Here is a 23,483-nt window from a genome sequence, read left to right on the forward strand (position 1 = left end):
TTTTAATTTTATGTGTATGAGTGTTTTGCATGCATACGTGCAGATTCACCGTCTGTTTGTCTGTATGTGTGTCTGTCTGGTGCCCATGGAGGACAGGAGACCATATCAGATCCCCTGGAATTGGAGTTACAGTTGTGAGCCGCCGTGTGTGTAACGAGAACCAAACATCAGTTCTTTGCAAGAGCAGCAAATGCTTATAATCACAAAACCATCTCTCCAGCTTCTGCTTGATTTTTGGTGTTTCAAGATAGTTTCTTTGTGTAACCTTGACTGTCTTGGAACTATAGACTAGGCACTAGGCTGGCATCGAACTCAGAGAGCCACCTGCCTGTGTCACTACTGCCCAGCCTGCTGCTTATTTTTTAAAATGCATGTAAAGTCTCTTTATAGACACTTTTAAATTTTAAAATTGATTTTTTTCATATTATCTGATTTCCTCCTCCCAACTCCTCCCAGTCCTCCCCCACACTCACATACTTCCCCAGCAACCCACATCCATACTTTTTCTTTCACTCTTTCTCATTAGAATATAGGCAGAATATAGGCAGGCATCTTTTTTAAAAAATATTTATTTATTTTATTTATTTATTATGTATACAATATTATTTCTGCATGTATGCCTGAAGGCCAGAAGAGGGCACCAGACCTCATTACAGATGGTTGTGAGCCACCATGTGGTTGCTGGGAATTGAACTCAGGACCTTTGGAAGAACAGGCAATGCTCTTAACTGCTGAGCCATCTCTCCAGCCCAGGCAGGCATCTTTTAAAAAAGAAAAAAGGAAAAAAAAATAAAAACATAAAATCTAAGTAAACCAGAATAGGACTAAACAAATGGTGGGGGAGGGGGGAGCCAAAGAAACATACAGAGGGTATCGACATTCATGGTTTTTTTTTTTTTCCAGTACATAACTGTATCATAATGGGCAGTTTGATAGACGTCGATTCTGCAAATATTAGAAACAAAGGTTTTGAAACTAGAACATTAATTTACTGACTTTAATTAATGTGTCAATTATAAGAGGAATGGGTAAGTGAGAAGTGGTAGGATTCAGAAAGAAGGATAGATGGATAACATGGGCCCAGTTTTATCAGAACTCTTCAGTCTATCCATTTCTGTTAATGGGGCTCAGAATTGTTTAAAAGGGGAGAAAGTAATAGGAACAATCCTGATTACAAAGTGGACTTGAGGATCACAGACTTGATTCTGCTCACAAACACCTAAAGTTTGGTCTCTCATTTTAGAAATGTTAGGAAAGCTGAAGTAACTGTTTTGCTTGTTTGTGATTGTGGCAGTGGGTTGTAGAATTAAAAGTAACATTAGGTTTCTCTGACATACATTGATCTGTATATCATCTTTGGCTGCTTTTTTGCTGCTGCAGAAGATTTCAGTAGAGACTATATGGCCCATAAGTCCTAAAATGTTTCCTCTTTAGCCTGACACAGCAGGAAATTGCTGAAGGGATGGACAAGCAGATCACTGGGTAAGGGCATGTACAACCACTCTTGCAGAGGACCCGAATTTGATTCCCAGCCTCCACATCTAGTAGGTTATAACCAGCTGTCACTCCAAGCTCTAGAAGATCTGACATCCTCTGGCCCCCATGCTCACATCCACATTCACACACATACACATAATTTTTAAAAAGAGAGAGAGAAAGAAAAAACTTTTGAAAATATTTTACAGAGCCAAACTAATCTTAAGGTACAACATCCAGAGGTGGTAAGATTACCCAGCTAGTGGTGATCACAGTGTAAATACATTTCAGAGCCCTGTAACACTACCTCTGTTTCATTGATTTTATTAGAGGAACTAATATCTGTGTGTGATAGAAAACTTATGGTACAAAATTTTGTTACTAGTTCATTATAGAGGTACTGGAGAGATGACTCAACAATTAAGAGCACTGACTATTCTTGGAGAGGACCTGGGTTCAATTCCTAGCACCCACAAAGTGGTTCATAATCTGACCTCCACAGGGATCCGACATACATATGATCAACATGCAAGGCAAAATACTCATACCATAAAAGTAAATAAAGATATAAATTTTTAAATTAATTATATCACAAAACACTCTTACTAGTCCAATGGTTTTTAGATGATATGGCCATGCAAAAGCAGCCTTGTTAATTTGGGTTGGGGAAGAATTTGATTGTTGTACGTGTTATTGTTTTTGGTTTGGCAAGCCAGCCAGTTTGATGATGTGATGTTTTCTTGTAACCTTTGCAGTCAAATGGACGGACTGTTGAAGTACCTGAGGATGAAGTTGTTAGAACTCCTCGAAGTATAACAGCAAAGCAGCCACCAGAGACAGACAAGAAAAATGAAAAGGTAAGCTTGGGAACATGAGGCATTGTATACAAAATTTTTAATAAAGGCAGTGACTTAAAAAAAAAATCATGCTTTTTGTATTTGAGAGGATTGTGTATCTCCTTTTAAGGATACTCCAGAATTTAAAATAATCATACTTGGATAGGTAGTTAAAGTTTTTTTTTAAAGAAGATTATGCTACCAAATATTTTTAAATATTACAGTGGTGTTAATAAATGTTCATTATGCCAAAAGTAATTTATGTCTTGAATATTTTTTGTTTGAGTAAGGTTCTGGCTTTTACGAATCTTGTTATTCATGTTGATATTGTATCTTGTAATATAAAAAATGCTTAGCAAAACTGTCAGATGGTATTGTTTAAATAGATTTCCATTGTTAGGGAAATTGAATAATCTACTTAGTAAGCAGTTAACTTTATTTAACAAAATAATTCTCTACTGAGATCCTTATTTAAAAGGTTTGGATGATGGCTGGCAGCATGACTCAGCAAGTACAAGCATTTGTCACCAGGTTCCACCCCAGAATCAGCATGATAGTAGGAAAGAGGTTACTCCTCCAAATTGCCCTCTGACTTCCACAACAAATTGTTACAAAGGGTTATGAGCTGCTCATTGTACATGCTGGGAACTGAACTCAGGTCCTCTGAAAAGTAACTATTGCTCTTAACCACTGGGATGTGTCTCCAGCCCTAAGAAACAGGTTTTTATACAGAGAGTAATTGTTTTCCAAGTTATAATATTGGCTACATTTCTTGTCATTTGAGTAAGCCTTATAGATACAACTAGGTCTAGAAAGGAAACAAACACATTATATATGAAAGCTAGAGTGAACTTAGGTGTATAAAGCAGATTAAACTAGCTGCCATAGTTTTCTAAGTTGTTTGCTTTCTTGTTTTTTAATACATTTTAATGTCTCTGTTTTTATAGCCTAGACTAACTTCAAACTTATTCTTCTGTCTCCACCTTCATAATGCTGGGATTACAGCTGCATGCCACCACATCTTGTAGTTTTTTAGATCTTTGTTTTGATATGGAGGCCAATCAGTGCCTCACTGATACATTCCTAGTAGAGATCATATAAGGATGTTAGCCAGACATTGTGCTAATAATTACTGAAGGGGTAGAGAAATAGTAATGCTTTTTACCCTCAGAAGGATTACAGTCTAGGTAAGGAAAGAAACTATCTGATAAAATAGGGTATTTGGTGCTGTGTATTCAGTGGAGAAAGGGAATCCTACTTGGGTATCCAGAAAAGACTGATTTGCTGGGCATGGTAGTGCTCGACTTTAATCCAGTGCTCTGGAGGCAGAGGCAAGTAGAACTCGGTGAGTTCAAGGCCAACCTAATCTCTGTGAGTTTGGCCTCTGCCTCTTGAGTACTGGGATTTAAGGCGTGCAGCATCACCACCTAACTATAAAACATGTCCTTTTGTTTTGAAAAATATCACTATGTAGATATAATTATGAATGTAGATAGTTGTTATTTTAAATACATTAGCATAATTAAATAGTACTTTAGTGTTTGAGTATCCTCAGACTGAGAAGCTTGAGAATTGTCACCAAACAAAATAATTCCAGAGCAGCATACATTGAACTAAGCATCAACTAGAGTAACTTGTAACAATGCCTCCTGAATGCACAGAGTGCTTACTTGCTTACATTTGTGGTTTTCCTTGTATAATGTATTATAGTTTTAGTCAGAGCTTTACAAGTCATAGCTGTTTATCAAATGTATACACACTTTTAAGTGTCTGTATCAGTCTATATTCCCATCAACAGAAGAATCCCCTTTGTTTTATAGCTCATCATTATGGATTTACATGTTGTGTGTGTGTGCGTACACGCTTACACGTGCGTCTGTATGAGTGTGTCTCTGTGTCTATAGGTATGCATGTACCACAGCGCATGTGATCAGTAGATAGCATTTGTAAGTTGATTCTCTCATACCTTGTTGAAGCAGAGTCTCTTGATTCTGCTGCCCTGCATACTCCCGTCTCTACCTCCTTGTTCTCCAAAGGAGTTCTGGGATCACAGGTGTATGCATGGGCTCTGCAGGTTTTGGATCAAAATCAGGTCAGTGGGTTTGCGTTACAAGCACTTTTACCTGTTCAGCCATTTCACCAGTCCTTTCATTTCCCTGATGATTGGAGTGTTGCTCATTTCTTCATATACTTACTGGCCATATGTCTTTTCAGAAATATCTGTCCAAATCATTTATCCATTTTTAAGTCAGATTATTTGGGATTTTTATTGTTAATGTTGTATGGACAAGATTTAATAATGTACCTGATTCTATGGTGGAATATGTCAATAAATAGGGTTGGGAGTATATTAACAAGAAAGCTAAACAATTGTGCCAAAGATTTCCCTTAGTGGTATTAGCTGTAGTAGAGCTCCTTAAAAGTGTAAGATGGTAGCTGAGACCTTCGGGGCACAGGCCTGTAATCACTAGAGAAATAGTTCAGGGACAGAGTGCTTATAGCATGAATACACTGTGTACACAAAGAAAATCTTTCATGTCAGTAAACTGACTGGGACAAATAACTACGTATTGCATATTTATTGTAAAGCTTTATGTGCATATTTAGTTTCATCTGGATTAACATTATTGGTAAAAAAACTTAGAAATAGTGATAAAATTAAGGCATATTTAAGTTTAATGTAAGGTGATATTAACTAACAACTCTGCTGCGGAGCTCCTTCCGCTCCTTCAGCCAATAGCCGCTGAGATACCAGCCCATTGCAGCACAACTCTTTTTATTTTTTATTGATTTTTATTGAGCTCTACATTTTTCTCTGCTCCCCTCCCTGCCTCTCCCTTCCCCTTCAACCCTTTCCCCAGATCCTCATGCTCCCAATTTACTCAGGAAATCTTGTCTTTTTCTACTTCCCATGTAGATTAGATCCATGTATGTCTCTCTTAGAGTACACATTGTTGTCTAGGTTCTCTGGGATTGTGATTTGTAGGCTGGTTTTCTTTGCTTTATGTCTAAAAGCCACCTATGAGTGAGCACATGTGATAATTGTCTTTCTGTGTCTGGGTTACCTCACTCAAAATGATGTTTTCTAGCTTCATCCACTTTCCTGCAAATTTCAGGATGTCATTTTTTTCTACTGTGTAGTACTCCATTGTGTAAATGTACCACATTTTCCTTATCCATTCCTCAATCGAGGGGCATTTCCAGGTTCTGGCTATGACAAACAATGCTGCTATGAACACAGTTGAGCACATGTCTTGTGGCACAATTGAGCATCCTTTGGATATATGCCCAAAAGTGGTATTTATTACTGGGTCTTGAGAAAGGTTGTTTTCTAATTTTCTGAGAAATTGCCGCAGTGACATCCAAACAGGCTGTACCAGCTTGCATTTCCACCAACAATGCAGGAGTGTTCCCTTTTCCCCCAGCCTCTCCAGCTTAAGTTGTCATCAGTGATCTTGATCAAGATCATTTGATCTTGGCCATTCTTACAGGTGTAAGATGGAATCTCAGAGTTGTTTTGATTTGTATTTCTCTGATGACTAAGGATGTTGAGCATTTCCTTAAGTGTCTTTTGTCTATTTTAGATTCCTCTGCTGAGAGTTCTCTATTTATGCCTGTACTCCATTTTCTTATTGGATTATTTGTTCTTTTGATGACCAGTTCTTTTAGTTCTTTGTATGTTTTGGAGATCAGAATATGGGATTGGTGAAGATCTTTTCCCATTCTGTAGGCTGTCGTTTTGTCTTCTTGATGGTGTCCTTTGCTTTATAGAATCTTTTCGGTTTCTTGAGGTCCCATTTATTAATTGTTTGTCTCAGTGTCTGCAGCTGGGGTTATATGGTTCCCTGTGCCAATGTGTTCAAGTGTACTTCCCACTTTCTCTTCTATAAGGTTCAGTGTGGCTGGCTTTATGTTGAGGTCTTTGATCCATCTGGACTTGAATTTTGTACATGGTGATAGATATGAATCTATTTTCATTCTTCTACATGTTGATACCCAGTTATACCAGCACCATTTAACTATGCTTTTTTTTTTCCACTGGATATTTTTTGCTTCTTCATCAAACATCAAGTGTTTTAAAGTGTGTGGGTTAATATCCAGGTCTTCGATTCAGTTCCGTTGGTCCTCCTGTCTGTTTTTATACCAATACTGGTTGTTTTCAATATTGTAGCTCTGTAGTAGAGTTTGAAGTCAGGGATTGTGATGCCTCCGGAAATTTTTATTGTACAGTATTGTTTTGGCTATTCTGGGTTTTTTTGCTTTTCCATATGAATTTGAGTACCATTCTTTTGAGGTCTGTGAAGAATTTTGTTGGGATTTTAATGGGCATGACATTGAATCTGTAGGTTGCTTTTGATAAGATTGCCATTTTTACTATATTTACCTACCCAAGAGCATGAGAGATCTTTCCATTTTCTGGTGTCTTCAATTTCTTTCTTCAAAGATTTAAAGTTCTTGTCATACAAGTCTTGTTTGATTAGAGTTACTCCGAGATATTTTATGCTATTTGTGGCTATTGTGAAGGATGATGTTTCTCTGATTTCTTTCTCAGCCCATTTATCATCTGTGTAAAGGAGGGCTACTGATTTTTTTTTAGTTAATCTTGTATCCTGCTACATTACTGAAAGTGTTTATGAGTTTGGGGGTCGCTTATGTAAACTATCATATCATTCAGCAAATAGTGAGAGTAGTTAGTAACAAATCTTACTGTACTTGAGTGAGTGTAATTCTACCCTTTTTCAGTGTCTGGCCTTTGAGGGAAGGGTAGGGGAGAGAGTTAGTGTGTACCAGTGAATTTAAACTTAGAAGGGCATGGATAAAGGGTTGTTTATTTACATGAGCATAGGTGTCCAGTGGCTACACTACTGAAAAAAATGTCTCTCCTTTCCCATCAGAAACCATTAATTGCATATAATGCTTGCAAAATTAACTGCATGTAATAACTCAAAGAGGGACAGGGCCTTGTAAGCACCTCCTCACTTCATGATGAACTGTTGACAAGCTTCATCTTGTACAGTTCTAGTGCAGATACTGGGGGTTAAAGGGGTAAAGAATGTAATGGTCATATTGTGTCTGGAAACAGTGTTCCACTCCTTCTTTTAGCTCTTATATCCTTTTCACTTCCTCTTAGCGTTCAGTGAGCCCTGGAGGGAATGACACAGGTGTTCCATGTAGGGCTGAGCATTTTAGTAACTTAATCTCAGTATTTTAAACAATTATGAGTCTCTGAAGTAACCACTGCCCATTGCAAAAAGAAGCTTCTTTGACCACAGCTGATAGCGGCACTAATCTGCTGTCATAAGTAAATACTCAGAAGGCACCTTGACAGGTACGTCATGTCCATTTAGCAAAGTCATAGCAGCTTCCTAAGACCTATGACTTCATCCTTACCACAGCCTTTTTAATGTTTCCAGTACCAAATGTGAATTCCCGCCTGTGGAGCAGGCCTCAAATCCAATGAAAGTAATTGGTTACTTCCATACCAGTGATGCCGTTATTGCACCAGTGGGGACATTTGCTGGCAGATCAGACTAGCATGCAGGATCCACAGCTGAGTAAGACTGTTGATGACAATTTCCCCAACAGCCTATGTAGCACCGTCTACATAGAGAAAGCTCACCTCCACCTTGATTTGTGTACTACATAAATTATTTTATGTTTAATTATTATTAAATGTGCTTTTGCAGTTTTAGCTGGAATTAGCTGGAATAGCAGGGTATTTGTAAATGTGGAGTTTGGAGTTAGAACTGGGCCTTATTCCTAGTTTCACCCATTATCTTAGACATTTTCTGTAATCTCCTATGACCTCAGTTTTTTATCTATAAAGGGGGGATGCTTACTGTAGGTTCTGGAGACATAGACTATTATAGCAACCACTTGCCACATGTGGATATTGAATACTCAAAATATAACTAATCTGAATTGAGATTAAGTATAACATGTACACTGTTTCAGATGGATTAGCCATGATTACACCAGATGCCAAAGACTTAGATCACCTTCCGTTTTATATTTTGTCATTGTCATTAAAATACATTTTTTAATACTTGGTTACTGTTGAAGTGATAGTATTTTAGATATTTGTACTAGTTGTCTAGCCTAATAAGTTATGTTATAAAATGTTAATATACCTATATAGCTTGAATAAAGTTTTATTAGAACAGTCTATCCGTTCATTTTTATGTTGTATATAAGTCTGCTTTTATACTGCAAAGTTGTGTGGTAATCACAAAGCCACCAGGCCTTTAAACCCTAAAACACTTGATTCTCCGGTCTTTAACAGACAGAGTTTGTTGTACCTGCTCTAGCCTGTAATAGATATTCAGTGTATTATCTTTTCTTGGAATGGTTATAGCCAAGTTGTTTAGTGAGGAAAGGGAGATGGGGAATACTTGCTAATGGACTCAAGGTTTCTATATGGTACTAAAGAAAATGATGATGATAATTCTTCAAGTTCTTTGAATATACTGAGGCCACTGAATTCTTACAAAATTTGAATTCTTTTAAAAAGTAGATATGAACAGCCTGGTAAATATAATAAAGGATGCTATACATGATAATGAGAACATTCAAAAAGTCAAATGCAGATCAGTTATGAAGAGAATAAAACAACTTGTTAAAAAAATGATTTAAAAAATTTACTCTTATGTCAAAAAAACAGTTTTTACTACATTTCAAAATTTATACCATTTCAGAATACAGTTGTTGCTCAATCTCTGTCTGGTATTGGCACCTGGACCCCATGCAGATACCAATCAATTTCTCTAGGTGCTTAAATCCCTTATACTATAAAAAGTTAACTATTTGTAATATCTATCATATATGCCCTTCCATACTTTTGTGTCTAAATAATTTACAGTACTTAATAAAATATAAGTGCTGTATAAATAATTCTTATACTATATTGTTCAGGGAGTTCTCACCAAAAAAGTCTGTACAGGTGCATTTTATTCCCTCGTATGTTTTCAATATGAAGTTGGTTTAATCCATAGATGGGAAACTCATGAGTATGTCAGTCTGACTCATCTACTTGGCTCATTCAGACTGTATTTATCGTTTATTCATAATATAAATATCAGTACAGTGCAACCTGTAACCTAGAGATGCTGTGCAGTAATGAGTGACTACAATTATGTTTAACCAGACATTTAAGGCTGGGTGTGGTAGTGCACAACTATAACACAACTGTGTCTATGCTGTAATCTTAGTACTCCAAAGGAAGAGGCAGGAGGCTTAGGCTTTTGAGGTCATCCTCAGCTATATTTGAGGTCATGGTGTGGGATTCCCCTCTGTATGCTGTGAATACCATTGGTGAATAAAGAAACTGGCTTGGCCTGATAGGTTAGAGCAGAGCTAGGGGGAGAAAACTAAACTGAATGCAGGGAGAAAGAAGGGCGGAGTCAGAGAGAAGCCATGTAGTCCTACTGGAGACAAACGCTGGAACTTTAGCCGGTAAGCCACAGCCACGTGGCCATACACAGATTAATAGAAATGGGTTAAATTAAGACATAAGAGTTAGCCAATAAGAAGCTGCAGCTAATGGGCCAAGCAGTGATTTAAATAATATGGTTTCTGTTTGGTTATTTCGGGGCTGAGCAGCTGGGAACCAACAATTGGGCTCCTCCAACAAGGTCAGCCTGGGGTAAAGGAGAACTTATTTCAATAAAACAAAGCACCAAAAGCCTACAATATTGTTAATGTTTCTTTTCTGAAGACACCTCTCTAAATACAGAAACCATGTGGAGGTTTTGGAAAGCTTTTGAAAGGATAATATAAAGTTAGCAGGAAGGGAATTAGAAGGCTGTTCCAGAATTTGTATCATACGTTGGTATTTTTATCTTTATTGAATTGTTAAACATACAGTCTGAAATATTTTTTTCTCGTTGCTTTAAAACTGACCAAATATTCTGCTTTATACAATTGATATATCAGTTTGTTGTACATAGGGTTTATCAGCAATATAATAATTAAACCATTATTTGGTATATAATTATTGAAAATGGCAGTGGGTTTTAATTTCATTGCCCTAGAGCAACATATTACAATATTTTATTTATCCTATAATGTAGAACACATTATGTGTAAGAGCATAATGTGGTTTTGGAACCAAGCAGACCTTGAATTTTAACTTCATTTACTAATTTAATGTGACCCAGTAGAGCCTGTGTAATGTTTAATTACTAGTTATACCTCCATTTTCTCATCTCTAAAATGGTGTAATACCTTTTGTATTTTTAAAGAATAAAGAAAATTACTGTAATTAGCACAAAGTAACCACTCAAATGATAACCTCTTATTGCCACATAATATGCTAAGTTTTTAAATCAAACTTAATTTTTTTACTTGTCAGTATCATACATTTCATTATGTATTTTACTGACTCCTGCCTTTTCAAAAACATAGAAAAATAATAAATAACATTCTATTTTACTATTTCAGTCAAAGAAAAATAAGAAGAAATCAAAGTCAGATGCAAAAGCAGTGCAGAACAGTTCACGCCATGATGGAAAGGAAGTTGATGAAGGTATTTGAGCAAGGGAAAGGCCTATAGAAAATATTTAAATTTTTTTAACTGAGGTGTGTGGTATACAAGCTGCATTTGTTTCAGTTAATCTTGTGTGTAGCTCTTTTTAATTTTCATAAATTTTAACATAAAGATCTGTGACATTGTTAAGAAACACTTTGGTTATCTAAATCATTTAAGCATCCAATGGTGCTTATCCTTTAAATTTATGTTTGCTCAATATTCTGAGCAATTGAGAGGCCATTCATCTTGTCTTTGTTTCCTAAAAATATGGTTTGGAGTTTCCCATTTTTCTTAAATTTACCATTCCAAAAAGGCTGTGTGCAAAATTCTTGAATAAGCCATTTATTATCATATCCTAAACTCATGTATTAGTAGCAGATATAACACTCTCCTTCTACCCAACAGGATAAAAAGATAAGAGACAATTCTTTTCTGTCACTTTTCCTAAACCATACGCAAAATTTTTGTTAAAAAACAAAACTAGAATAAAGATAGTTTTTTTGGCTAAAATAACATGAGATTAGAATAAATTCTTAGAGCAAATTAATATAATCAGCACTCTTGGTTTTAAGCTTAATTATCTAAATTTATTATATCTGCCCCATCCCATATTTTTTTCCCCTCAAATCTACAACTTTTTTGTTTTCCCCTTACTGAATAACATTTTTTTTCTCGGGCTATGTCAGGAGCCTGGGAAACTAAAATTAGTCACAGAGAGAAACGACAACAGCGTAAACGTGATAAAGTGCTGACTGATTCTGGTTCATTGGATTCAACTATCCCTGGGATAGAAAATACCATCACAGTTACCACCGAGCAACTTACAACTGCATCATTTCCTGTTGGTTCCAAGAAGAATAAAGGTATATTAGTGGAACATAAGAGTGGTACATCAAATCAAACTCCTTTAAGTCAGATGTACAAAATATTATGTCACAATCTATTTTGATCTGCTAACATCATTGTGCTGATATACCCTTCTTCATGAGAGTATTGTGAACCACATCCTGGTTTACCGCATAACAGCAGTGTTATTAATATTGCCTAATGAATGGCTTATTAAATTAAAATTTGCCTTTCTGCCTTGAGTCACATTAGAAGATGTTGTTGCTTCTTTCCCTTGTGTTTGTTGCTTTGCCCAGTCCTCTTACATCTCCATTTCTTACTGTGAATAAGACATTGATTGAATGGAATATTTATCACCATTCTGCATGTTGGGCACTTTCATTCCAACATGAAACAAGCATGTTGTGGTTAGTGCAGGTTCTGTCTCTCCACCCCAGTTTGTTGTTGTTGTTTTGGTTTTGGTTTGGTTTTTGTTTTGTCAATTTTCTAAGTATTGATAAAGCTAGATCAGAACTTCAAAGATGATGGAGCCAGTATTCTTCCTACCAAGAACTCAGCTGTGCAAACTATCATTGATAACTACCTTAAGGTAGCACTTTGCATTGCTAACATTTTACCCTAAAGACAACGGTTTGCAAAGTGATGCTGCTCAACTTGATGCAAAGCATTGGTTTATTTCCTTCATCTTCTGTTAGTGACCTCCCTGTTTTCAATCTCTGGGTTGTCAGCAGATCACCTTCTTAACCTTGCTGTTTTTGTGTTTGCTCTTTGTTTGCTAACTCACTGAGATTTACTGCCATGGTACAGCAATGAGTTCTCCTTATCCACTCTGCTATCATATGTGTCGATAGTTTTAGTATTTTTGTTGGTGACTCCCCTTTTTTTCTGATTTGGGCATGCCTGCCTTGCTTGCACCTCTTGTTTCATAGGTGTTTTGAGTTAGTTTGGTTTGTTTTTGTTACATTGTGATAATTATGCTTATTTTGCACCAGAGATTGAAATTTTTACGTTAGATCTTGTAATTCTCTCTCTCTCTTTTTTTTTGCCATATTTCCTGTTATAATCCCAAATCTGGCAGTGCTCTTCTTAAATTGATGTGCTTGCTTCTGGGATTGAAAAGGCAGCTCGTGTTGAGATGAGGCAAAGTTGAATCCAATTTCAGATCTCAATTCTCTAGTTCCTACCTGAAAGAACCTTCAGAATTTAGAAGCATTGCAGAATAACAGGCAGTGCTTATAATAATTTATAATTAGGCAGTTTTCCAGGACTTAACATTTTAATTGACTAAAAATGTGATAACTAGACACTCAGTTCCCTGTGGATATGTGAAATACATTGTAAAATCACTCTTTTTAATGTCAAAACTGGCACTTGAAGGAGCAGTTTATTATAGATAACAATTGTGTGTTCTTCCTGATTTGATGTGCATAGTGGAAATAAATCTTATTTCTATTTCAACCCAGGTGATTCTCATCTAAATGTTCAAGTTAGCAACTTTAAATCGGGAAAAGGAGATTCTGCACTTCAGGGTGAGAGAAATTACATGTAACTTAAACTGAAGGCCCATCAAAATAGAAACTTGCATACATTCTCTTTCCTTACATGAATGATGTTGAAGGAAAGAAAATGGGTTAAAGTTAATTTTTAATTTCTATATTAATATGATCATAGCCTAGAGATTTTAAAAATGGAAAGGGAAGCTCACTCACACTCTGTTTTGATATGTTCTAGCTCCTTCCCTTCCTGTATATAAAAACATTCAGTAATCATTTATGTGCAATTTTGTTTCTTGTTTGTATCATTTAAACCAATACAGAAGGATCTTTGTTGGACATGATTATAATATGAGCATATTTGGGATAAAAAGACTTTACTCTGTATCTTAAGAAAATGTTGCTCATATAAATTTTAACTGCTTCCTTGATGGTATCAAATATTTTGTGACAAATGAATATAGTTTAAAGTTATTGGATGCTTAACAAACAAAAATAACCTAAATCACTCATTTCTCATCGCTGAAGCAAGCGGAACATTATGGTGGCCTAAAGTAGAAGTGCCACAGAAAGAAAAGCACCTTCTCATTTTAGGCTTGTTCTTAATACTTCCTTAATGTCCATGCATCTCAATCCTCGCTACACATCTAGGAAGCTAAAGCATGCCACACACAGACGTGTCCTCAGAGTCCTCACTTTAGTTGGTCTGGGCCGGTCCATAGAGTCTATTTAAATTTCTTAGTTGATTCTGACATGCCATCATTACACGTAATATAATATACAAAGGTGTATTTAAGGAAAGAACATCTAACTAAGAAGTCTTCATTTCATAGTGGGTGAGTATTCAGAATATACTAGAATACATCTTTTCAGTTTGTCAGTTTGCCATTGAGAACATCACTGGTATGCATGTTACATTTTAATCTTCTGTCGACTTTTAAATTAAGAAGTCAGGTGTTGTGGTGCATGCTTGTAATCCCAGCACTATAGAAACAGAGGTAGGAGAACCATGAGACTACTAGGAGCTACAAAGTGAGATTCTATCTCAGAAGCAAACTTTAAGGGATCTGTGGTAACCATGTGAGAACTGTTTAGTTTACTTTTCTCATACTCAGGCTGCTTAAAGGACAATAAGAAGGGAGAGAGAGGACGAAGCATAAGCCGAGTTATTGTAGAAACTTGAAAATGCCCCGTTTTTTTAAGCAAGAAATCATGTATCTGTTTTTAATCTTTATTTTCTTTTCTTTAAGTTTCTTCGGGATTGAATGAAAATCTTACTGTCAATGGAGGAGGCTGGAATGAAAAGTCTGTGAAACTCTCCTCACAGATGAGTGCAGGGGAGGAGAAGTGGAACTCTGTTCCACCTGCTTCTGCAGGCAAGAGGAAAACAGAGCCGTCTGCTTGGACTCAAGACCCTGCTGATGCTAATGCCAATGGGAAAGACTGGGGAAGGAACTGGAGTGATCGTTCAATATTTTCTGGCATTGGTAAGAACTCTTAGGGGAAACAGTTAATTCATTTAAAATTGGTAATCTGATACATCTTGGATTTTTCAGGATTGGTGACGGAAAGCAGACCATCAATAGAAATAGTCCTAAACTAGGCATGGTAGTGCATACCTGCAGTCACAGGTCTTAGAAGGATCAGGAGGTCTTCTTGAGCTGCATAATGAGTTAGAGGGTAGCCTGGGTTATGTGAGATCCTGTCGTCCCCAAAAACAGGAAGAAGAAATACTAGTTCTGCCATGTGCATAGAGTAGAGCAGGTGAAAACTAACACAGATAACATCATTTACTCTTTATATATTGCTTTTACATTCTCTGTCACATTTGTTCCTCAGCATAACTGATGTAATTATATATTCTTAGTGATGTCATAAATGTAATATGTGAGTAGACATGATAGATTTTAGTAGTTTTATTGAGTGTAAATAAAAAGAGCAAATAAAATACTAGGCAAGTTTATAGCATCCATTTTTTATACTCTGTAAAAATGCCTATTAGAATTACCTTTTCCATGGATTTTCATGACAAAAATTAGTAGTTCCCCTATTGAGAGCCATGTGCTTATATGTTATAGGAAAAGAAATTTTTATTAAATATGGAAAATAGCAAATAGGTAAAGGGAAACATGTTATCACACCACCCAGTGGCAGCTGTAATTAGTCTTTGTATTTATGGGCTTTTTTCTCTATTATGTATGGTTTTTGGTTTTAACATAAACTGAATTGGATATGCATTTTTATGTTCCTTTTCCCATCCCCAAATTTGTAAGCAAAGTATTACTTGCTGTTATGAGCATGTCTACTTAATGGCCTTGTGTGCTGCATTATTTAAATATAGCATAGTTTACTTAGCTATTTCTGTATTATTGGGAACTGACTTTTTAAAAACTGTTTAGGTAATGTTACATTTAGTAAATTTGTTTAGGATAGATTCTTGGGAATGAATTGGGTTAAAGAACATGAATGTGTTCATCATGTTGTCAGTTACTCTGATACCTCAGTGTAAATGCCTATTGATCATTTTTTTTTGCTTATCAAATTGGGCTTTTTTTTAGTCTTTTCTGATTTGATAAGCAAAAAATACATGAATTATTTAGTTGACTTTTAAATCACTGATGCAATTGGAAGTTTTTTTGTGAATTAATTGATCATTTCTGGTTTTTCCCCCCAGTTATCTATTCATGTTCTTTGGCATTTGTCCAATGACTTTATGCTCTTTTGTTGACTTTTTAAAATTGAATTGTAATTCCTCATATAGTGAATTAATTTTTTCTCTCCTTTTGGGGGTTTGGTTTTGGCTTTGTCAAGAGTCTTATTATGAAGCCCTAGCTAGCCTAGAAAACTCTGTGTTGACAAGTCTGGCCTGGAACTCATGGACAGTTCTCCTGTCTGTGCCTTTTAAGTATTGGAAATACAGTTGTGAGCCTCCATGCCCTGCTTGAACATGTAGTTTTTCTTCTATTTTATTTATGGTGGGTATTTTTGATAACTTAGCTATTGAATACTAGAAAATTAGTTTGCAAGAAAAAAACATAACCTCTTTTCTTACTCTTAGCTTTCCAGTCCTTTTCAAAAGGTGGTGTTTGCCTAGTGTTGTTACAGATAAAACAGCCAGTTAGATGGACGGTCTTCACTAGCTGGATTCAAGATTCTTTTGAAATTGGGGAGGTGGGGGGAAACTATATTAAACTAAGTTTACAATGGATTGTTGAGGAAAGACAGGTGTGACTAATTGTGCATGAGGAGATGTGTGTGTGCTCCTTAAAATACAGTCATATCTAGTAACAGGGCACCTAAAAATGCATATTAGGTGATTTGTCATTGTGTGGCCATGTACTTAAACTAAGACTCCTCATAGGGCCACAGTATATTGACCTATTGACCTAAATGTTCTGTTTTCAGAGAAATATCTTCAAAATAATAATAAAAAAGTAGCATGGCAAAGTAGAATAAGGATAGACTAGTTCAGACAGACCTATTAGGAGTTTGTGGACATTTATTTATGTAACCCAAATATACCTCATATTTAAGTAATTGTCAAGATCGTAATGTATGTCAGCTACCAAGTTTGGTGCCTCTAAAGTAGTTGCTTAAATTATGATAGTTAATGACATAGTTTATAAAGTGGAAAGAGTAGGCTTGGAAACTGACTGACTTTAAATTCTAGTTATGGCTAAATGTTTTCTAAGTATTAGCAAATGATTTGCTAGCTCTAAAACAGCCTAGCAGAGTTGATGGAAGGATTAGAACTCAGTGTATAGGGAACCCACCCACATAGTAGACATTCAGTAAATAATAGCTATAGTATTGGTTCTCATTTTTAAAATAATCTCTAAATATGGCTATCATAGTTTTAAATCTGTACATCTTTCAAGTTTTGTTGCAAATTGAAGGTTGCAAGTGACGTTCTTTATTTTGCCAGCTGCTTGGTCTAGTGTGGCTAGGGGGATGAGTGCCTCTTCACAGAACTCTGCTTCTTTTGCACCTCTCACACTTAACTCTGCTGTCTCTGGTATGTGAAACAGTCTTTCATGTAGTTAACCAAACATTTCTGTTTACTTTTAGCACTTGTTATTTGAAAATCAACATAATCAATATATGAAATAGCAAAGGTCTTTATGTTGTAGGGGACACCAAAGTCCTTATATGCCAGTGACTTAGATTCTGTGACTTAGATCTACCACTGGCAGTTTATTAGCCTAAATATTCCTAGAAGGCCTTCTCCTTTAGGTTAGAATAGTGGTTCTCAACCTTCCTAATGCTGCAACCCTTTAATACAATTTCTCATGTTGTGGTGACCGCTGACCATAAAATTATTTTCGTTGCTACTTTGTAACTGTAATTTTATGAATCGTAATGTAAACAATCTATTTTTCAGTGGTCTTAGGTGACCCCTGGAAAGGGTCATTTGACACACAAGCCCCAAGGGTCATAACTCACACTCACCACTTGGCTAGGACCATGCTCTTGTTACTAGTGCACCCACCAAACTTCTGGTTGAATCTGCCGTATTTCTATTCATTTGTTTCTCATTATGAGTTTTTAAGTAAGCCTTTCAGATAATATGAACACACATACTCGATAATGTTTTAGGACCTGTTGATTCAGAGTATACATTATTAGTGATACTGTCAATCCAGCATCATTTAAATGAATAGGTCTTTCTTTTATAATCAGCAGAAGCTATATATGTTAAACAAATATTATATAAGTGGGGGGCACTTTCATTTACACTACTTGATTCACATAGGTTCCATGAACTTCATTTACTAATGATGTTATTTCATGGTGTCTGGAACACTAACCTAGAATGGGGGACAGCAGACTCTTCCTGTAAAAGCTAATAGTAAGTAGTTTGGGTTTTATAGGCCGTACCCTCTGTTACAGCTATCAACTCAACTGTGCCATGATAGCAAGAAAGCAACCAGAGATAATACATAGGCAAATGAGTGTTTCTGACTTCAAAACACTAGTCATTTGATTTTTTTTCAACCGTGTAAAAATAAAAAATTTTGACCAGATGTGGTGGCACACACCAGGGCTTGGAAGGCAGAGGCAGGCAAATCTCTGTGGGTTTGAGGCCAGCTGGTCTACAGAGCAAATTCCAGGACAGAGAGGGTTGTTATACTGAGGAATCCTGTCTCAAAGAGAAAAAAAACAAATAAATATATATGAAGTTCTTTTTAGTTAATGAACCAATCAAAATCAGTGGTTGGACTTTGCCTACAAGGTACAGTTTGCTAACTCATGGTCTTATCAACCACATTTCATTTTCAAGAGTGCAAGTTAATTGCTTCCTTCATTTGATCACTGTACAACACACATACATTCTGAGAAAGCAGTAGGAGCTACTGAAGATAAGTTTATGTTTATGCAGCTGAGTGCCTAATATGCTAAATAGTACCACATTTGTTGAGTAATCTGCTAAATTTTACATTAGAAGATATTACTATTTTGAGTATATAATGAGACATTAATCATTAGTGAAATGCTAGCAAGCTCATCTCTAAGCAAGTAGAAATGCATAAACTAGTGAAGACTGAGGGGGAAAGGGATCATTAGTTTTATTTACACTAACCAGGAACCTGTGCTTCCTAATCATTTTTTCCTATCAGTAAGGAGCTCTGAATCCAAAGTGAGTGAGTATAAGAGTCACCTAAGGACTCTTATACGTGTGAAATCCTGATACAAAAGGTCTTTTGTGTATGTGTCTCTGTGCACCTGATAGAATGTTTTCATTTGCATTTTCAATTAATTTGTAGCCATAGAGCAATGGGTTTTGACCTTACTTGCATGGACTGTAATGCCCAAAAATATATTCAGATTTTTACATAAAGTTCTGGGCATTGGAATTGGGCCACCGCTGCTTTTATCAGGTTCCTAAGACCTTGTGATGTCCCACTTTCCCCCCACCTTTCCTTCTCACTCTCCCTCTAATGTACCTGACTGTTAACTCTCTGAACTTAGGACAACTCTTGTCTCTGACTTCTGACTTCTGTCTCATCTGTCTGATTAAGTTTGTATCTATAACTTTCTATGGTCTAAAAGTTGAGCTAACTCAAACATTTTCTAAGTTCTCAGGATATGTGCATATGTTGAAGCACCTAGCTAGCATTAGATTTTGTGTTTTACTGCTTACCTTTAAGAAAAACAGAGCTTTTTTTTTTCTTCAACATTTTAACATTTGCAGACAACAAAAAATTAGACTCTTGATTGGTATGAGTGGTGGTGTTGAATTGGATCTAATTATTATCATACCTAATTTAAAATTGCCCTCAATTTTACTTTTCCTTTTAAGTTAACACTGTTGCTATGTCTAAAATTTTCCTTTTAGGAGAAATAAAGTCCATGTGCAAAGTATAGCTCTGTTGTTATGAAGCATTCTTAGGAAAACCCATTTTTAATTTTATTGCATTCATTTTTCATTTAAGGGTCTACTGCTGAGCCAGTTTCTCAGTCTACCACTTCTGATTATCAGTGGGATGTTAGCCGTAATCAACCCTATATCGATGATGAATGGTCTGGGTTAAGTATGTCCTTTTAAATTTTTTTCAGTTACTTTCTGCAGAATTTTCTTTGTAACACCCTGTCTTGATTTTAATCCTAATTTCTCCCCTTTAAAGGTCATAGTAATATAATCTGACACTAGCTTTACTACTTGGAATTTGATTCTGGATACCTATGGAATTAAAACTAACTTTCCATTATGACTGAGGCAGCCTTATAGTTGTTCTGTAGGAGTAATTTTTAAATTTTTCTGTTTTAAATGGATAATTCTATTTCTCTGGTTTTATTATAAAAGAAGGAATGGACTCTATAGCAGTGGCTTTGAGTTATTTGTGTGCACATTTTTGTGCCAGTAGACAACCACTTTGACAGCCCAATTTCCAATGGAAACATACGTTTAAAAGAGAATATCTCAGTGGTGGTGGCTGCACTTGCTTTTAATCCCAGAATTCAAGAGGCAGAGACAGATGGATCTCTGAGTTGAGACCAGCCTGGTCTACAGAGTAAATTCCAGGATAGCCAGGGTTGCACAGAGAAACCCTGCCTTGAAAACAAGAAAAAAGCTGGGTGGTGATGGTTGCACGCCTTTAATCCCAGCACTTGGGAGGCAGAGGCAGGTGGATCTCTTGAGTTCAAGGCCAGCCTGGTCTACAGCCTGAGTTCCAAGACAGGCTCCAAAGTTACACAGAGAAACCCTGTCTCGAAAAACCAAAAATTAAAATAATAATAATAATAATAAAATTAAAAAGAAAAAAAACAAGCTTGGCATTGTGGAACAAGCAATTCTGCCAGGAGGCAGAGGCAAGGCTGAATCTGGTCTGTGTAGGTGGGAGTTTCAGACAGACAAGGCTATATACAAGACTCTGTCTCAAAAATAAAGTAAGAAAGGGAAAAATAATATGGTCTTCATATTGAAAAGCTCACCATCTTCATTTTAAATTACCGACTTCTAAGTCTCCCCACCCCCGTAAGTCCAATTTTCAGAATTTATTCTTTCCTCTAAATTTTTTTTTTTGCTGCATTCTTTCCTATCTTGTATATATTCCATCATTTTGGTCTTTGTTTTAGAAAAGAAAGTATAGATTTCATGTTCTTGTGTAAAAGTTTTTTAATTGATTTTTAAAATTATCTTTTAAATTTTTTTACTTGACCTTATTTTAATTTTTTTGTGTTAAAACCTCCTGAAAGAGAAACTTGATTACTCTTGAATGTGTAATACTTTTTTTTTCTTTGTTGGGGGGGTCGAGATTTTGACAGAATAACCCTGGCTAACCTAGATATCATAGTGGTCCACCTACTGTGCTTCCCAAGTACTGGGATTAAAGGCATGCACATCATCCTGATATTGCAGTTCTTACAGAGTGTTTAGTGTAATGATGATAAAGGCTGTCTGCCCGGGACTGGTCTCAGGTTTCTGCTCACTATCCCCTCGCTTAATACTTAAACAGTTGTATTAAGCAGATACTATTTTCCTCACACTTTTCACATAAAGAAGGTGAAGCAAAAGAAGTCTCTTTTCTGCAGGCCACACAAACAGCTAGTTAAAGGATGGGATCAGGCCTTGCTAGTCTTGGTCCCCCATTCTCTTTAACTCTTGGGTCTACAGTCACAATGACAGTAGTAATCATGGAGGTGAGCTTTGTGACACAGTGGCTGAAGCAGTCCTTACACGTTAAGGGATAGAAGGTTAAAAAGGTGGAGAGACCCATGTCTGAAGATTAACATGGGAGAGAAGGCTGTTTTGTTTGTTCTTTGTTGTGTTGGTGGCTTTTTTAGACATGGTCTCACTTTAAACTCTCAGTCTTAGAGCTCTCAGATTACAGCTGTGTACCACCATGCCCAGCTAAGGATACTTGTTTGGAAAATTTAGTTTTAATACTGGGTCTAAAATTCAGTATTTCATGTTTTGAGCTTTATCATTTGTTTTCGAATCTATATTGAACTTTAAAACAAAATAGAATCCATTCTGTCTACTTTGAATAGTTTTGGGAAAACTCAGTAAGTTATAATGTATCAAGATGTATACAGATGCAAAAGAATGGGTTTTAAAGAGAAATTGTCTATGCTGCTTTTAAGAAAAATAATCATCTCTTCATTGCAGAACTAGGAAAGCAGCAATAAGGAATCTGAGCTGCTGAGAGTAAAGACCACTGAGCTAGCAGCTACAGGCTGTCCTGCTAGATATTTTTATCTTACCTGTACGAGAGTTTTCTAATACGAATACTATTGTTGGCTGCTTAAAAAAGGAAAATTACATGCAAGAGTGTGCTGGTAAGATTTTAGATCCTTAAAGCCAGGTGTGTTTGACAAGATGTTTTAGAGGGTAAGGGCACTTGGCTCCAACGCTTACAACCTGAGTTTGATCCCTAAAACCCACATGATGGCAGAGAACTGGTTCATTTCATTTCTATATACGTACACACGTGCGCACACACAAATGAATAAATAGATAAGTGTTAATCTTATGGGGTTAGTCCTGGTGGGTCTAGAGAGATGGCTCAGGGATTCAATTCCAGCACCCACATGATTGCTCACAGCTATCTGTTACTCCAGTTCCAAGGGATCTGATACCCTTTTCTGGCCTTCATGGGCATGGCACACATTACGGTATATATGATGCAGGTAAACACACATTACATAAAATTAAACTATAGGAAAAAAAAATGGTGTTGCACACTTTTAATCCCAGCACTCGTGAGGCAGAGGCAGGTGCATCTGTGTAAGTTTGAGGTCGGCCTGGTCTATAAAGTGAGTCCAGGACAACCAGTACTACATAGAGAAACCATGTCGCAAAAAGCAGAACAAAACATTTATATGCATTTGTATTATTTATATGTGTATAATATGTGGGTTTCACCCATTACACACCTACTACATGTGGGAGTCAATGAGTGTGATCCCAGTACTTGGGATGAAGCACACAAAGAAGCAGGAGGATCAGGAATTCAAGATCTTTCTTGACTACATGGGGTGTCAAGTTCAAGGCTAACCTGAACTACTTGAGACTCTATTGTAAGAGAAATTCTACACACACACACGTATATAATCAAGAATTTCTATGTATTTATATATATATAATGTATATAAAATCAAAAATTCTTTTATACATTTATATATGTGTGTATATAAAAATATATATTTATATATATAAATACTTATATTTATATATATAAAATCAAGAACACATCTTCAAGTTTGCTGTGCCATATTGACAGCCTTCTACATCCAAAATTTATTTTTCATTCATTTTGTCTGAATTTTGTTTTTGTGTATGTATATGTGTATCATCTTTAATGTGGTTTTGGTTTAAATTTTTTATTTGTTTTTTGGGGGAGGTTATATTCATTGGATTTAATTATCCTGAATTTATAGAATGCATTGTATGGTGCATTGTGCTTGCTTCTAATATCAGTTTGTCACAAATTAAAATCAACAATCTCTTCATAACTGTCTATCATTGTGGGGCGATACCTAGTCATTACTCGGTCCATAAGGCGGCATGCTTCAGTGGTCCCAATCTGCTGCTTGGAATGTTCTTGGAGAGCCACTGGTCTCTAATCCATAATGAAAGTTTAGAAACCTGGGGTCTGCTGTGATCAGAAGGACACCAGCAGCAGCAATGGGCAAATTAACTTGATGGCAAGAGGGAAGCCAAGTGAGAAAAAGGCTACTCAGTGGAGGATTGTCTGGAGAATAACCTACTGTTTACAGAAGTTTTCTAATAGAAATAGCTGATCCCTTGCCAGATAGAGAGGCAGGCAGATCTCTGTAAGTTTGAAGCCAGTCTGGTCTACA

At 36.3% G+C, this 23,483-nt stretch overlaps 1 protein-coding gene across 3 annotated transcripts in view; it reads left to right on the forward strand.

Annotated features, from left to right (window-relative positions):
- Mtdh (metadherin) overlaps nt 1-23,483 on the forward strand; it is a 53,389-nt gene that overhangs the window by 15,946 nt on the left and 13,960 nt on the right. The window contains exons 2-7 of one of the 3 annotated variants that reach the window (XM_048457466.3): nt 2,232-2,333; nt 10,752-10,836; nt 11,526-11,702; nt 13,149-13,214; nt 14,429-14,665; nt 19,613-19,711. In XM_048457466.3, coding sequence (XP_048313423.3) covers nt 2,232-2,333; nt 10,752-10,836; nt 11,526-11,702; nt 13,149-13,214; nt 14,429-14,665; nt 19,613-19,711 — 766 coding nt within the window. The remainder of the gene's footprint in view (nt 1-2,231; nt 2,334-10,751; nt 10,837-11,525; nt 11,703-13,148; nt 13,215-14,428; nt 14,666-19,612; nt 19,712-23,483) is intronic. The other 2 variants (XM_048457467.3, XM_085679130.2) reach the window with 2 other exon arrangements.

This window comes from Myodes glareolus, chromosome 19 (assembly GCF_982192425.1).
Source record: "Myodes glareolus chromosome 19, mMyoGla1.1, whole genome shotgun sequence".
In the NCBI taxonomy this organism is placed as follows: domain Eukaryota; kingdom Metazoa; phylum Chordata; class Mammalia; order Rodentia; family Cricetidae; genus Myodes; species Myodes glareolus.